At 38.2% G+C, this 15753-nt stretch overlaps 1 protein-coding gene across 1 annotated transcript in view; it reads right to left on the minus strand.

Moving 5' to 3' along the window:
- Nucleotides 1-2740: 2740 nt before the first annotated feature.
- UBE2R2 (ubiquitin conjugating enzyme E2 R2) overlaps nucleotides 2741-15753 on the minus strand; it is a 64364-nt gene continuing 51351 nt past the window's right edge. The window contains exons 3-4 of the mRNA XM_027874437.1: nucleotides 7158-7358; nucleotides 2741-4227 (exon numbers count right to left, since the gene is read on the minus strand). Of these exons, the coding sequence (XP_027730238.1) occupies nucleotides 4008-4227; nucleotides 7158-7358 (421 nt within the window). The 3' untranslated portion in view covers nucleotides 2741-4007. The remainder of the gene's footprint in view (nucleotides 4228-7157; nucleotides 7359-15753) is intronic.

A 15753-nucleotide genomic window follows, 5' to 3' on the forward strand; every position in this document is an offset into this window, starting at 1 on the left:
CACTGCCATAAGACACTGTCTATGCTTTCCATGGCTAATATCAGGGGTAAGGGAAATACCATGCAATATTTAAAACATAACTCTTAGAACTAGTGCCTCTTCCTCATCCAAACCCACAATTTATTGACAGGTACATTTACTGTTGGAGTCAGTGAACAAATTATACACCAAAATAGCAAACACAATGTTACATCCTTCAACTACCACCCCTACCCCACCCCCACCCTGCAGCAACACCATTGTTCTTAGTTTCTTAATAGTTGTTAGTTTCATAATAAATATTTCTTGACTCCAGCTATTTCCAGGTCATGCCCATAAGCTTTAATATCTATAAAGAAGGGAAGGGTAGTGGAAAAGAAAGCAAAACTGTTTCCTTGAAATACCAATTAAATAGCTTGAACATGTCAAGGTATGGTGATTTCCCAGGCAGTCATGTCTGTTTCTTGGGCTCACCCTTGGCTCGAAGGTGAGGGTTGGTTTCTCTAGGAAATGAGAGTGACACACCAACATTCCACGAAGTAACTTTACAGCAAATACCCAGGTGCACAGACTCAAAGGAAACAATGGAGATACTGAAAACTTCAAAAATTTTTAACCCACGGGAAAAAAGCGGATCATTCCATGGGGAAGTAACAATACAGGTATTATATTTTATTTCACATTTTATTAGTAGACAGATGTGCAGAAAAGACAAAAATAAACTACTAATGGGGAGGACAACACAAAATGCATCAGTTAATCCTTTCTGGTAAATTATAATACTGAAGAAAAAAGGAAAACATCTAGAATTTTAGCTATGAAAATTACTAAGAAGTCTAGTGCATCCTGCTGGTTTCAGAACAGTTGAAAGTTGCATCTGAATCTTGTTTTAATAATAAATGTAAACCTTGTTCATCAGGATGGGAAGGAGGGTGGGGTAAGAAAAGCAAGAATGTTATAGTTAAGGTAAACTTTTTCCCCTCAATTACTTAGATACTTTCATAGTCTTACTTTGCTTGTGTGTCTCCAAAACAACAGAAACCAGCAAGTAAACAAGTAAATGACACTTGGGTGTAACAGAGAGGAAACGATTAGTCAAATGGGGGGAAAAACTGGAAATGTTTTAAAAATAAAGCAGAGGGGCGGGGGAACCAACAAAAGAATCATGATAATGCATCTTCTACCACCAAGGAATATACTCATCACTGGAGATCATATAGTAAGGTCTCTCATAGTACAAAGGGAAGCAGATCCTGAAAGATGCAGCATCCTCATTTCAAACCAAGTCATTGGCACAGTTACTACAATGATCTGGCCTGAACCTCTGGCCCTTGAATCACCTCCCCTTAACCTCCACAAAAGGGAAATAGGAAACATGAACCACACTTGGCCACTTCCCCACAGACAGCACAGGCTGCCACCAACGCCGGTTACATTAGTTAGACGTATTCTCAGAGTCCCTGGGATGTACACACTAGGTTCACAGAGTCAAGACCGTCTTATGAATGTCTACAGTTTTTTAAAAGCTATTACACCCCAGATATGTTTCTTGAACGCAATCTTATTAGATTACTATCTAATAGTAATAGCCACACACTCAATAAGTAACATACCAAAAGGCTAAGCCAGAAGCTCCACCTACATTCTCTACCTTCCATCTTTGGCTCCCTGAGTCAACATGCAACAGAGGCTGATAGATCTTAGAGAGATGGACACAGCCTCAGCCAGGGCTCAGCAGCAACTCTGAAATAAAAAGGAGCCAAGACTGGCTTGTAGGAGATTTCTCAGCAGCAAGGGATATGAAACCCTTAAGGATCTATTAGAAATAACAAAACTGGGCAACTTTTGACTCTTGGCTGCTGGGCACTGGAGGATGTTACAGGGACAGATTAAGATAAATTAAGGGCCCCTGAAGTCATCCTTAAATCAATAACAAGGGAGTTAAAAGCCCAGATGTTAGAAGAATGGTTAATGAGAGGTGGCTAGCAGCAAGTGCTGGCACAGGGCCCAGCAAATTCTCCTCAATTTATGTTTAAAAAGAACTTGTCCCCAACCCACTCCCCCAGGAGACAGAACCAGCACCTTCCTGGTTTTAGGACCAAAGATGATTAGCCCAGGGCTAGGCAAAAAAGCAAGAAATTTAAGAGCTAATGAAAACCCTGAGATCAGAAAGGAAGGGAAGTTAAGTAAGAGTGCATTATTAACTCTTAATCCCTAGCCACTACAGGATCCCTGGGATGCAGCTAGGATTTTCTTACTGAAAAACATTCCAAAAAGGTAGTGCCAAGTAAAAGAACTAATGAAGCAAATGCATCCAAGACAGGACTCTGGTCAGTGCTCCCTTTATTCTCTTCCTGTGAAATCTTTAATATTCTAGGGGTCTCTCGTCACTGCTCTCCCTTTCCATGGAAGGAAAATATGAACCTTTACCCTGACAGAAACGCTCAAATTCTGAAATCCCTAGTTGTCAAAGGCTGCCAGGACCCCACCTGTTGATTTAAACAAGACACAAGTTAGGCCTGGAAAAATTAAAAACAGTGACTTCCAGAAAAAAAGTTTATCAAGGGAATTCCCCCACCTTCCCACAAATTTCCCTAAGAGAGAGAAGGGAACTCTACTGTAGGTGGTGTTTCAAGTCAGACACAGACTCCACGGCTCATCTACTGCCTGCAGCTAAGTAAGGTCTTCCCTCCCAGGGCTACCCTCTCCCTTAGGGCATGCTATTCAATTCTGCCTCTGGAACTATCCAGCCAGGCCACCATCACTGCAGGACTTTTACTAGGACAAAGCAGATTTAACAAGAAGAAAATTTATCAGTTCAGGTTACATTCAATGAAGAAAGCAGTAACAGGTCACTACTCACTCACATCCACATTTATCACTATAGGGTGTAGTAGCTTAATGAAAATACCAAAACCAGAACACTGGACATGCTCCTGGGACTAATACTGGCTGAATAACACCGGCTACTTTAAAAGACCCCAACACAGACCCACTAGGTAGCATAAGATTGTTCCCTGTGGGGAAGGACTTGTTTTAAATCCACTGAAAACTATTTCCCCTCCTGGTGGTGGCCATCACCAGGAGATCTTCTCCCCCCAGCAGCATCTTCACAAATGGCATAGTGACTTTTTTAACCCTTCCTTCTCACCACCAAAAAAAAAAAAAAATCCCACAAAAAAACCCCTGCCTTAAAAAATAAATAGCAACCAAGTGCTCAGTTCTATGTAAAGTATGAATATTTATTCAGGCATTAGATCCCAATCAATTTTTTAAAAATCTGATTTTTCTCTCTACCCCAGTATAGCTGAGGTCTCAATATTAAGATTGTTTCAGAGAGGCTGAAAAGTAGTACTGTGCCTTTCAGTAACACATTTCCTCAAGCTCAGCACACAGTTGCTTATACCATCTGCCTCACACCTTAAAAAAGGAGAAAACAAAATTCACCACCACAAGGTTAAATGCAATGTGCACACACTAATGTCATAAACGGAGCAGCTAGAACCGTGGCAAATTTGCTTCTTTTTTTTTTTTTAAAGGTTTTGTGGGGTTGTTTTTTGTTTTATTTTCCGGTTTTTCATCTGCTACCCAGTATATGCAGCACTTGTGAACTCCCAAAGACCCAACTTCTGGTGGGTTCCCAGCTTTAAATACATTAAACGTCTTGATGAGAGACTGTATTTAATTCTTCAAGAATCTAAACACAGACCAAACGTGTTTCTCTGTGAACACTTTGTAGAGATGAAGTGAAAAGGGAGTTTCGGGTTTTGTTTTAAAAAAGGAATTGTAATACAGTGATGGAAGGATAAAGAATGCAAGAATTCAGACATTCTGTAGAGGGTTACTTCCTCTCCAGTGAGAGGTCCATAAAAAGGAGCAAACTGAGATCCACACAACAGGAGACAGCAGTACACACATTTGTTTTCCCCACCCCCTGTGTATGGTTTTTGCCACTGGACTGCTGAGTTTACCGCTGCTCCCTTTGGCCTGAGATGGCTGGGCAGTACAGGGGGCACAGAGGGAGCAGGTCACGACTCCTCATTCCCAGAATCATCATCATCATAACAGTCGGCATCTTCTTCCTCCTCATCTTCATCATCAATGTCATCGTCGTACAAGTCGTCATAAAGTAAATCCGAACTGTTGTCATTGGAAGGCACTTTAGTTTTGATGCAATATTCAGCCAGTGTAGTGGGGACCTTCACTCCATCCTTTTCTGCTTCAGCTTTAGTAGCCAAAACTTGTTTCCTGAAAGGAAGAGAACAGAAAAGTAGTACATATTGGGTCTGTCTCTGCCTTAAGCTGGTGTTTGTATTGGGCCTTGTCCACTTCCATTCCCCCCAAGGATAAGATGGGCCTCCAAGCTCCTACCACAAGGTACTTCCCAAGGCACCAGTTCAGAAAGCTCCAATCAGCAGATCAAGCAAGCACACAAGGCTGCTTTGCCATCACCAAACCTACTTATTTCCCCAACGTGTGCATTATGATCCCAGCACCTGGCACAGAGCAGGCACATAAAAAATTTCTCTTGAACTTAATTAAGTGGGCTTAGTTTAGTAGGAGTGAAGATTAGATTTAAGACATTCTTTTATAAAGGAATATTCAAGAGCTCCTTTTACTTCATTCAGCAAAACCCTAAAGAGGGTTTATTTATTATACCCTCAGTGGTCTTTAAAACCAAATCATCATTTTCAGAGATGAAAATCAAAGGAATTATTACAATATGAGTCACTATGGGACAGGGGAAACTTATGACAGAGAACTAACTGGCTTAGAGACAAGAAACAGAATATGGGCAAATAGGTACTCCTCTGGGTAAAGAAATATAAAGTTAGGCTCTCCAGGGAACAATGAGGACAGAATAAATGCACTGAAGAGAAGAATAAACTTTTCTAAGAGTAAAACATCAAGGTAGGTGACGGGGATAAACTACTGAGAGATCTTTTGATGTGAGGGAACAGAAAAGCAGCAAATGAGTTTCAACATAGCTAAGTATAAATTACATATTTAAGGAAAGAAATAATGTGAGTATTCTTACAGGATGATGAACTCCAAGCTATCATATGCCCTCAGACAGGGACCCAAGTCTTTCAGGGGTTCCTCATTCCTCACCTACAGAATAAGATCCAAATACCTTTACCTACCATTCCAGATCCTTCAAAATCTGGCACATCATCCACCTTATCGGTACTCCATTAAATAAATGAAATTGCTTTTCCTGCCAATGTGACCTACCCATTATTTATTGGACACCATGTACACCACCACCTCCACCTCTTTGATCATGTAGTCTCTCCTACTCCCATGAGAAATACTCTTCCTGATCACTTAAGTCTTGCCTTTTTTTCCGTCCTGGCCCAGCTCCAGTGCTACCTCTTTCTGAAGCATTCCTTGACTGCCCTTTCCCTTGGAAATTACTCTCTTCTCTGAGTTTCTGTAGCATTTGTAGTGTAGAGCAGGAATCTTAAATAAGGTAGGAGCTTATGTGCAGCCTATCTTACCTCATCCCCAAAATAAGTTATATTACACAGTTCTTTATCCCTTTTGTTCCATTATTTTTTTTCTATATATAGACATGCTATCCATTAACCAAATTGTGAGAACCCAAAAGGCATAAAATTTATCCAGACCACCTTACACAGTGCCCTGAAGAAGTAGGTACTGCTGGTAATGACCTCCTCCAAGCAATAAGATGGTCCGATGTGCTGATGTCACGCAAAAAACCAACAAAATAAACACTGCATCATCTAGAAGTATACCAAAAACTAAGCAGCTAACATCAGCCTACCCTTGTAGAAAATGATGGTGCAAAGCTATTTAGAAAACTAACACTTCTTGTTACTGCCCCTCAAGTACAAGATAACTGACACAGCATTAAGTGCAAAGGAGGAAAACTAAAATAGAGGCTACTAGTGCAAGCAGCAAGTTAGGGTTCTTACGTCTGCAAAGCTGAAGACTTGGAGAAAATGTGATTGAAGTTTATAAAACTGCTCAATGTACAAATCGAGTGAATACTCTTCAAATTCTAGAATATAAAGACAACAGAAAATGCCCTGAAGCAATGAAAAACTTCAATCACCATAATTTTAAAATGGGAAGGGAGAGATTATTTAGTCCAAATCACTCAGCTCAGCTCTTATTTTACAGGGAAAGTCATTAAGTGATTTGAACAAGGTCACATTGATTAATTAGTGGCACAGCTGGGAGTAAAATCCCAGTATCCTGATTCCCAGGCCTGAGTTCTTTCACTATGCCATGAAAGAAATATACACTGAAAAGAACATTTATTCAACTCATTACCCCAAAGAATTTGTTCAGACTGAGAATAAAAATAAACATATTTTAAAGGCTTAGATATGATCATAACCTTCCACATGTGCTTCTATGCCTCATTCATAAAGTATTAGGATGGATGGACAATGGCTCTGAAATTTTTTGCTAATATACTCCTTGGTATTTAAATGACTTTATTATTTAAAAAACAAACAGGTGATCATGAATGAAGCCTCAATTGTCACTTTGGGACACTGTATTTTTTCCTTTTTATAAATAAAGGCATGAAGATGCTGAAAATCTGTTAAAGTAATTCAAGTATACAAACAGACCAATTGCTAAAGGAGATAAAAATAAAGTCAGTTACTTAGCACTGAAATGCTAACGCAATGAAAAAGAAATAAAATTCTCAAAACCTCTCTAATGAGTATCTCAGACTTGTGCATGTAAGACCTCTGGAGTGAGAGTTAAAATGTAATCCATTTAATCTTGTGGTAGCAGCTAGGTGGTACAGTGGATTAAGTACCAGGCCTGGAGTCAGGAGACCCAAGTTCAAATCCAATCTCAGACATTTATAAACCATGTGACCTTGGGAAAATCACTTAACCTCTGTTTGTCTTGGTTTCCTCATCTATATCATCGGAATAATAATAACAGTGTTGCTGTGAGGATCAAATGAGATAATGATTATGAAGCCATTAACACAGTGCCTGGCACTATATAAATGTTAGCTATTATCATCATCATCATCATCATCATTATTGTCTAGAGCCCAGTCTAATGTATATCATCTATATCCCGAAGTTCATGAAACTCAAGAGGAAATGCTTAAGTATCCCTTCCCCTGACTAATTTTAGCCTGGAATGAATGAGCACAATAAGAACACAAACATGTATGATCTTACCTAATGATTTCAGCATATTCTTTATCTTTTCCTTTACTGTCCCTCCATTTCCTGAACATAACTGAAGCATCCACGTTGGCTGGAGAGAAAGTGTTGGGCTCATTAAGCAGTGAGATTACACTCAACAAGATAGTCCTAGAAATATGAAAGAATGAACAGTCGTAATTATTCATAAAATTAATGTTGATATTTGACAAGTATTAAAATCAAGGAAAATATGATGAAATCTTTTTTTCCCCCCACCTACAAAGGATGAGCTGGCATAATTTGATTTGGGGCTCTGATTAAAATATGAAGAATTCCAGACCTTAGAAATTCAGTTAAATACATCCAATGTAAAAGTTAACTTGCCAAAAATAAATTAACCCATAGGAACAGATCCCTTTCCCACCCCACCCCCCAAACTGGCAGAGAGAGAAAAAGTAAATAGTAACAATCAATCTTCAGTGTGAAGATGGAAGTCAAGAGATGTGTTCTAGCTATAGTTTGTGTTATTAATATTTATAAAATCTACTGCTCAACACTGAGGAGACAAGTAAGTCTTTCATTTTGTAAAAACCAGAAAAAAAAACAAAACACAAAAACAATAGGTTTGAAAGAACAGAATCAAATACTTGTGTAAGGAAATGCAAGAAGCTTCTTTCACTGGGTAAAGTGATTGAAATTCTGAAGGTTAGAAGTGGGAAGAAGAGTATGAGAAACAATGAGTGAGGTTGAGAAAAAAGGTCCAGAGAAGTCAGAACACAGTCCTTATTAACATTAGCTGTTGTTACTATACAATTTACTCCAAACATCGCAAATCCATTATCTATTAGCTTCAACTCCTCACTCTAGAAAGCCTTTTCAAGAAGTAGCAAATATTAAACAGACCTGCCTTTGATGTTAATAGAAAAAATATATATTGTTAAAGACTGGTAATAGTAACAGAAAGAAGGAAAAGGCAAGAACAACGAAGCACACATTGGTCTCTCCCTGAACAAAAAGGACTGACTGAACTGAGACCGTCTTTAAAGTCTCAAATTCTGTAAGTGACAAGGAAATAGCAATCTTCAGGAATACGGCTACTTCTAAGGATTAGAATCTAATCTAAGCCCTCTCTGGTTAAATAAGAAATCGAACAGCAGCTCCAAGATGGTCCCCTAATATTTCCTGGGTTGCAAGCTGTCTGCATGTGGATAAAGAAAAAAATCTAAATTGTAACATAGGAGGCCTGATGGTGGAAAACCAGTAACAAATTTGTTTGTCTGGGGTGTTAAACCAGATTGGGAAAAGTAAACAAAAGTAGCTTGACTTGCTTTTACTTGCCTACTATTCAAAAAAGGGCAACAAGCTCGTGAGAGGTGTGGACTAATGCATGCTCACTCATTTGAAAGATAAAAATAAAAAAAAAACATTCAAGATCACTCATGACAGTAAAGACTGGGGAAAGAAATTTTCAGGAAAATTTTTTTTTAGAACTTAGAAAAGCAAAACAAATTCAATCTGAAGAGAAAGTATAGTTTTGATTGTAATATTAGCTCACCTTTAATGAAATTATACACCTGATCAGTGCCATACCAATCAAAGTACCAAAAAATTATTTTACAGAGCTAGAAAAAGAAAAAATAGTAAGATTCATCTGGAAGAACTAAAGATACAGAATATCAAAGGAACTAATAAAAAGAAATGCTAGGGAAGGTAACCAAGCCATACCAGATCTTAAATTGTATTATAAAGCAGCAATCATCAAAACTACTTGGTACTGGCTAAGAAACAGAGTAGCGGATCAGTGAAACAGGTCTGGTATATAAGACACAGTTGTCAATAACCATAGTAACCTATTGTTTGATAAACCCAAAGACCCCAGCTTCTAGGATAAGAACTCACTATTTGACAAAAACTGCTGGGAAAACTGGAAAAGAATATGGCAGAAACTAGGCATAGACCAAAATCTCACACCATATACCAAAATAAAGGCAAAATGGGTACACGATTTACATATAAAGGCCGCCACTATAAGCAAACTGGGAGAGCAAGGAATATTTACCTGTCAGATATATGGAGAACAGAAGAATTAATGACCAAACAAGAAATAGAGAACATAAAAGGCAAAATGGATAATTATTATTATATTAAATTGAAAAGGTTTTGCACAAACAAAGCCAATACAACCAAGATTAGGAGGGAAGCAGAAAACTAGGAAAAAATTTTTACAACCAGTGTCTCTGATAAGGGCCTCATTTCTAAAATATATAGAGAACTGAGTCAAATTTATAAGAATACAAGTCATTCCCCAATTGATAAATGGTCAAAGGATATGAGTAGGGAGTTTTCAGAGGAAGAAACTAAAGCTATCTATAGTCATATAAAAAAATGCTCTAAATCACTATTAATTAGAGAAATGGAAGTCAAAACAACTCTGAGGTACCACATCACACCTATCAGACTAGCTAATATGACAAAACAGGACAATGATAAATTTTGGAGAAGATATGGGAAAATTGGAACATTAATGCATTGTTGGTGAAGTTGTGAACTGATTCAACCACTCTGGAGAGCAATTTGGAACTATGCCCAAAATGTTATACAATTGTGCATACCCTTTGACCCAGCAATAGCACTTCTAGGGCCGTATCCCAAAGAGATCATAAAAATGGGAAAAGGACCCACATGTACAAAAACATTTATGGCAGCTCCTTTTGTGGTGGTCAAGAATTGGAAATTAAGGGGATGCCCATCAACTGGAAAATGGCTGAACAAGTTGTGGTATATGAATGTAATGGAATACTATTGTGCTATAAGAAATGGTAAGCAGGCAGACTTCAGAAAATCCTGGAAAGACTTGTATGGATTGATGCTGAGTGAAGTGAGCAGAACCAGGAGAACATTATACACAGTAATAGCAATGTTGTGTGATGATTAACTTTGATAGACTAGGCTCTTCTCAGCAATGCAAGGATCTAAGACATCTGCAAAAGTCTCATTATGGAAAATGCTATCCACATCTAGAGAAAGAACTATGGAGTTTGAATGCAGATTGAAGCATATTATTTGTTTTTTTTTTTCCCCTTTCATTTTGTTTTGTTTCTTCTTTCTTATGGTTCCTCCTATTGTTTCTAATTCTCCTTTACAGCATGACTAATGTGAAGATATGTTTAAAAGAATGTATATGTAGAGCCTATATCAAATTGCATGCCATCTTGGGGAGACTGGAGGGGAGGGAAGGGGAGAAAATTTAAAACTCAAAAACATACGAAAGGGGCAGCTAGGTGGCACAGTGGACAGAGCTCCAGCCTTGGAGTCAGGAGGATCTGAGTTCAAACCCAGCTTCAGACTCTTGACACTAGCTGTGTGACCCTGGGCAAGTCACTTAACCCCAACTGCCTCACCAAAAAAAGGGGGGGGGACCTTATGGAAGTGAATGTTGAAAACTAAAAAGAAATTAATTTAAAAAAAAAAAAGAAATTATACACCTGGTTGAGGAGGACATATGTTCAACAACAAGAAAGATAATGATGAACATGAAGTGAAGAGACTTTCCATCTGAGCTCCTATATACCAGCTATGTGACCACTAATGACCACTAACAAGTCTAACTCCTCTGAGCTTCTTTCTCCTCATTCAATAGAGGGTGAAAATATTTCTACTACACATCTCAGAGGGTTGTCATGGGAAAGGATTTTGTAAACCTTAATGTAATATATAAAAGTGAGCATTATGCTAATATAAATGAGTAATCATATAATGAACCCCCTTCATTTCAACATCAAGCTATTCCTGAGTGTGAGGAAACTTATTCCCAGTCACTGAAGGAGAAAAATTTGGTCCAATGGCCAATAAGAAAATACAATAAAATTATATTATATAAAATTATATTTATCTTACTAACAGTATCTCAACAAATTGGCTTAACATATATCTACTTAAGAACTACTTTTAGTCTGGCTCACATCAGAATATACACAACTTGGCAGCTAATAAACTATATATGTACTTGACTATCAGCTCAATGAAGGCAAAGACCATATCTTAAGTCTTTGCTATGACTTCCGTACAGTATGTTACATGGTGTAAAACTGCTTCATGAGTATTTGTTGAAACTAACTAAATGAAGCAAAGAGGAAACCCCTTTCAGATCCCTTAAGATTGCAAATTCATTGGTCACTTGTGCTGGCTTTACCTTCCACTTTAACATAAGGAACTTGAAGACTGCTTAGGATACTTTGAATACAAAGGTAACAGATGAAAGGGGTCTGAGGTGAAGAATAAAGGAAAAAGGGAAAAAGGGAAAAAGTCACCTACCAGAAAAATCACAGTAGATTGAGGACCTCCATATCCAACAGAAGAATAATGTCTGGAATCTCCTCAGAAATGATTATGGTCACCTTAAATGGGAAATCCCAAGATAGTACTGTTGCAACCACAACTTAAATTGAGAAAGACTTTATCTTTGGAAAGATAAAGCAGTTCACGGAGTTTCCAGAGAAGACAGAAATAGGAATTGGACTTATTATTTAACTGGGATTTAATTTAATCCCTCAATCCTAGTAAGGAAGCTCCCTCTACCAATTTAGGTCATATCTTCTCTGCAACTTATAGAGTGAGTTCCCAGGACCAAATAAGTAAAAGTTAAGACTTGAACCCTGACCAGCTCTCTATATACTACACTATACTGTACAGCTTCTTGTCCAGAGAAGAAAAGGAAAGAGCACAGAGCTTTAGGAGAACTGATCCCAAAGACCGATCAATAATTGCCAAACCTTATTAATCCTACCTTCCACTGTGTATTTCCTTTTTTCTACTCTTTAAGTCACAACTCTAGTTCAGACCTTCATCAAGCCTTCCCCTAGACTACTGCAACCTCCTAAATAGTTTTCCTGCCTCAGGTTTCCCCCCTTTCCAATCCATCCTTCACACAGCTGCCAAAGTAACATGCTTAAAGTACAGGGTAACCAAGTCATTTGCCTGCTCAAGAAACTCCAATGATTCCCTAACTATCTCTTGTTTTTGTTGTTCAGTCATGTCCAACTCTTCATGACCCCATTTGGGATTTTCTTGGCAAAGATAAAGGCATGGTCTGCCATTTCCTTCTCCAGTTCAATTTACAGATGAGGAAACTGAAGTCAACAGAGTTAAGGGACTTGCAAGCGTCTGAGGATGAATCTGAACTCAGACCGTCCTAATTTCAGGCCTGGTGCTCTATCCACTGTGCTGTCCACGCTATTATCTCTAAGGTTAAATATATACTCCTCTGACATTTAAACTCCCTCACAACCTGATTTTAATCTATTCCTTTAGGTTTATAATACCTTATTCCCCTTCATGCACTCTACAATTGCGCAAAAATAGCATTCAATTCAATTGCCTGTCTTCCTGCCTTTGCATAGACTGTCCCTTTGGAATGTACACTGTCCTCACCTTCACTTCTTAGAATCCCTAGTTTCCTTCAAGGCTCAGCTTAAACACCACTTTGTACATGAAACTTATGCTGATTCTCCTACCTACCAGTGCCTACCTCCCACACATTATCTTGTATCTACTTTGTGTATATTTAAGTATATGCATGTTGCTTTCCATAACATAAGCTGCTTGAGGGCCACTTCACTTTTGACTTTGTAATGCCTAATACCTAGAGGCCCAGGAAAATAGAAATTTAAGGCAGGATTCTCTGGCAGAGTCTTGGATATACCATAACATCAGTATACAAGTTAGAAATAGTTTCAACCTGAAGTTGAGGGGTAAGGACCTAGAGACTAGAATGCAGTCCTGAAACTATGAATATATAAGTATGGTACTACAGACATTCAAAAAATTGGCTTTAAGGAAAAACAAGGTTACCTGGGGTAGTAAAATGGGAAATGTCTGAAGTTGTTGAATAACGTTTCAAGTTAAGAGCAATGCCTTACACAAAAGGGGGGTGGGGGGGAGTGGTCTTGTAATTTCATCAATGTAGGAAATTATTGGTGTAGAAACTCCCTCCCCACTAAAGTAACTACAATTATCTTTCTCTTGTAATCTTAGAGTTGCTTAGGGTCATTTAGAGGTAAAGTTTCTTACCTTCCAACCAGTCAGAGAACCATCTAAATCAATTCAACAAACATTTATTAAATGCCTACTATGTGCCAGGCAATGTGCTAAGTAGGGGAGATATTTTTTAAAAAATCTCTGCCCTCAAGGAGCTTACAATCTAACCAGAGAGCCAAGATGCAAACAAATATACACAAAGCAAGCTGGTTGGTATCTTTCATTCTCAAAGAAGACCTAAATGACATCACTATGTTGGAGTCAAGGTACAGTACTGTCTGACTATGGCTGATCAGACCAATATGAGCTCAGAATGCTTTTACCACAGGTTGGGCACAAATAGTCCATATGAACATTTGGAGGGGCAATATGAATAAATAAATAATTGAAGAAGGGAAAGCACTGGAATTAAGAGGAGTTGGAAAGGCTTCCTGTAGAAGGAATTTTAGTTGGAACTTAAAGGAAGCCAGAGAGGTCAGTGGTGAGAATGGAAGTACAGCATTCTAGGCATGGGAGAAAAGCAGAGAAAACACCCAAATCTGAGAGATGGAATGTCTTGTTCCTGGAAGAGCCAGGAGGCCTGTGTCATTGGATCAAGAGTATGTGTCGGAGACTAAAGTGTTAGAAGACCAGAAAAGTCGATAGGGGATAGGTTATGAAAGGTTCTCAATGACACACAGAGCATTTTATATTTGCTCCTGAAAGCAACAGGATGCCACCGTAGGAGGGTAAAAGGATTAGACTTGTGTTTTAGGAAAAATACTTTAGTGGCTGAATGGAGAACTGATCAGAGTGGAGAGAGACTTGAAGTAGACAAACCCACAAAAAGGCTATCACAGTAATCAAGTCATTACATGATGAGGGTCTGCACCAGATAGGTGGCAGTGTCAGAGGAGAGAATGAGGCATATTTGAAAGATGTTGCAAAGGCGAAATCGACAGGCTTTGGCAATAGTTTGGATAGGAGGTTGGGAGAAAATAAGGATTCCAGGATGACTCCTAGGTAGCAAGCCTGAGGAGCTGGGAGCATGGTGTTGCCCACAGTAATAGGGAAGGAGGAAGAGGAAAGGATCTGGGGAAAATTATAACGAGTTCTGTTTTGGATATATTGCATTTAAGATGCCTGCTGGACACAAAGTTCAAGTTCTCTGAAAGGTAAATGGAGATGCAAATTTGAGGTCACCCAAGAGTTTAAGGCAAGGTAGGTGGATCTGAGAATCATCAGCATAGAAATGGTAATTAAATCCCTGGGAGTGGATGAGATTCTCCAAGTGAAGTTGTATAGAGGGAGAAGAGAAGAGAGCCCAGGACATCAAAATGTGCTATCTTTCTCCTGATACATAAATATTTGAATGAATTAATCCATAACACTATTACAAAATCATGTATTTATAACGTACTTATTTTTTATATAATTGGTACTCCCAATTCTTTTACAGTTTGGCAAAATATTCCCAGTCCCTGAAAATGTTTGATTTCATGTGTGTGACTGTGTGTATACATGTGTATGTGTATGTATACATCTCCTGCAATTGAAATCATGGGAAGAGTGGTACCACAGGCAAATTAAAAGATGAAAGGACATAAATCCCTAGTATATTAAAAGAAAACTATACCCATTAAAAATTTACCTAAAGAAGTAACAACAGAGTCCAACCAAGGAAATTTTATGCATAGAAACTGCATTTCATCACCTCTGGCTCCAGGTGCATGACTCACTCTCCATACCACTACCTTCTGGGCAGGCCCAGAAGGGTAAGGGTAAAAGTTCACTCTAAACTGTTAAGAGGTACATTTTTAAAATCTAAATTTTCAGTGAATGTTATATGAAATTTACTAAACTTCCCTCTGTCCTCAACTGGGTCTTGTCCTCTCACCCAAGGTGAATGTGTATCTGCCACTCACAGACCTATTTCTCAATGTATCAGTAAGAAAGCTTTAACCTGCTTTTTTTCTGACCAAAGTAGGTTCACATCTCCTTAGGCAACCAGACAGCCTGGCAGTCCTCTAATCCTGGGGGCTCACTATATTAGTGATTCATTCAGTTTGAAAACCTAATTGGCTTTAGCTCTACTGCAATTCATATTCCCCTAACTCAATCAATACACCAGCCTCTCGGTCTCCTCTAGTAGCAGAGATTACAGGCATGTGCCACCATGACAAACTGAATTTTAAAAAATCAATATACAAATATAATTGCATACATAAATTTTTAAAACATTAAAATGTATTAAGACAGTTCAACAAAGAATGCATAAAAATGGAGTAAATAAAAATCAATTTAAATTACATTCATTAAATAAAACCTATTTATTACATGTGTTGTATAAAAATCTTAGTCAATCATATCTGGTTATTTTTTTTTTGTCATGTGGTAGGTCATGTACTACCTCCAGGTGGTTTTTCTTTATAACCATTCTCAATTCTTGGTACCAAGATCAGTTCTAAATTGCAGAAAATTAGTTGACTTTGATGTTGACCACTACCACTAATTTCTCCAACACAGTAATAAAAGCAGATTTCTATGCGTATGGATGAAATTTTAAAGAAAAAAAAATCACAGCAGTAAATCATAGTATTGTCTTTTATTTTTT

The sequence above is a fragment of the Vombatus ursinus genome, unplaced genomic scaffold (genome assembly GCF_900497805.2).
Source record: "Vombatus ursinus unplaced genomic scaffold, bare-nosed wombat genome assembly UNPS02014807.1, whole genome shotgun sequence".
Lineage (NCBI taxonomy): Eukaryota > Metazoa > Chordata > Mammalia > Diprotodontia > Vombatidae > Vombatus > Vombatus ursinus.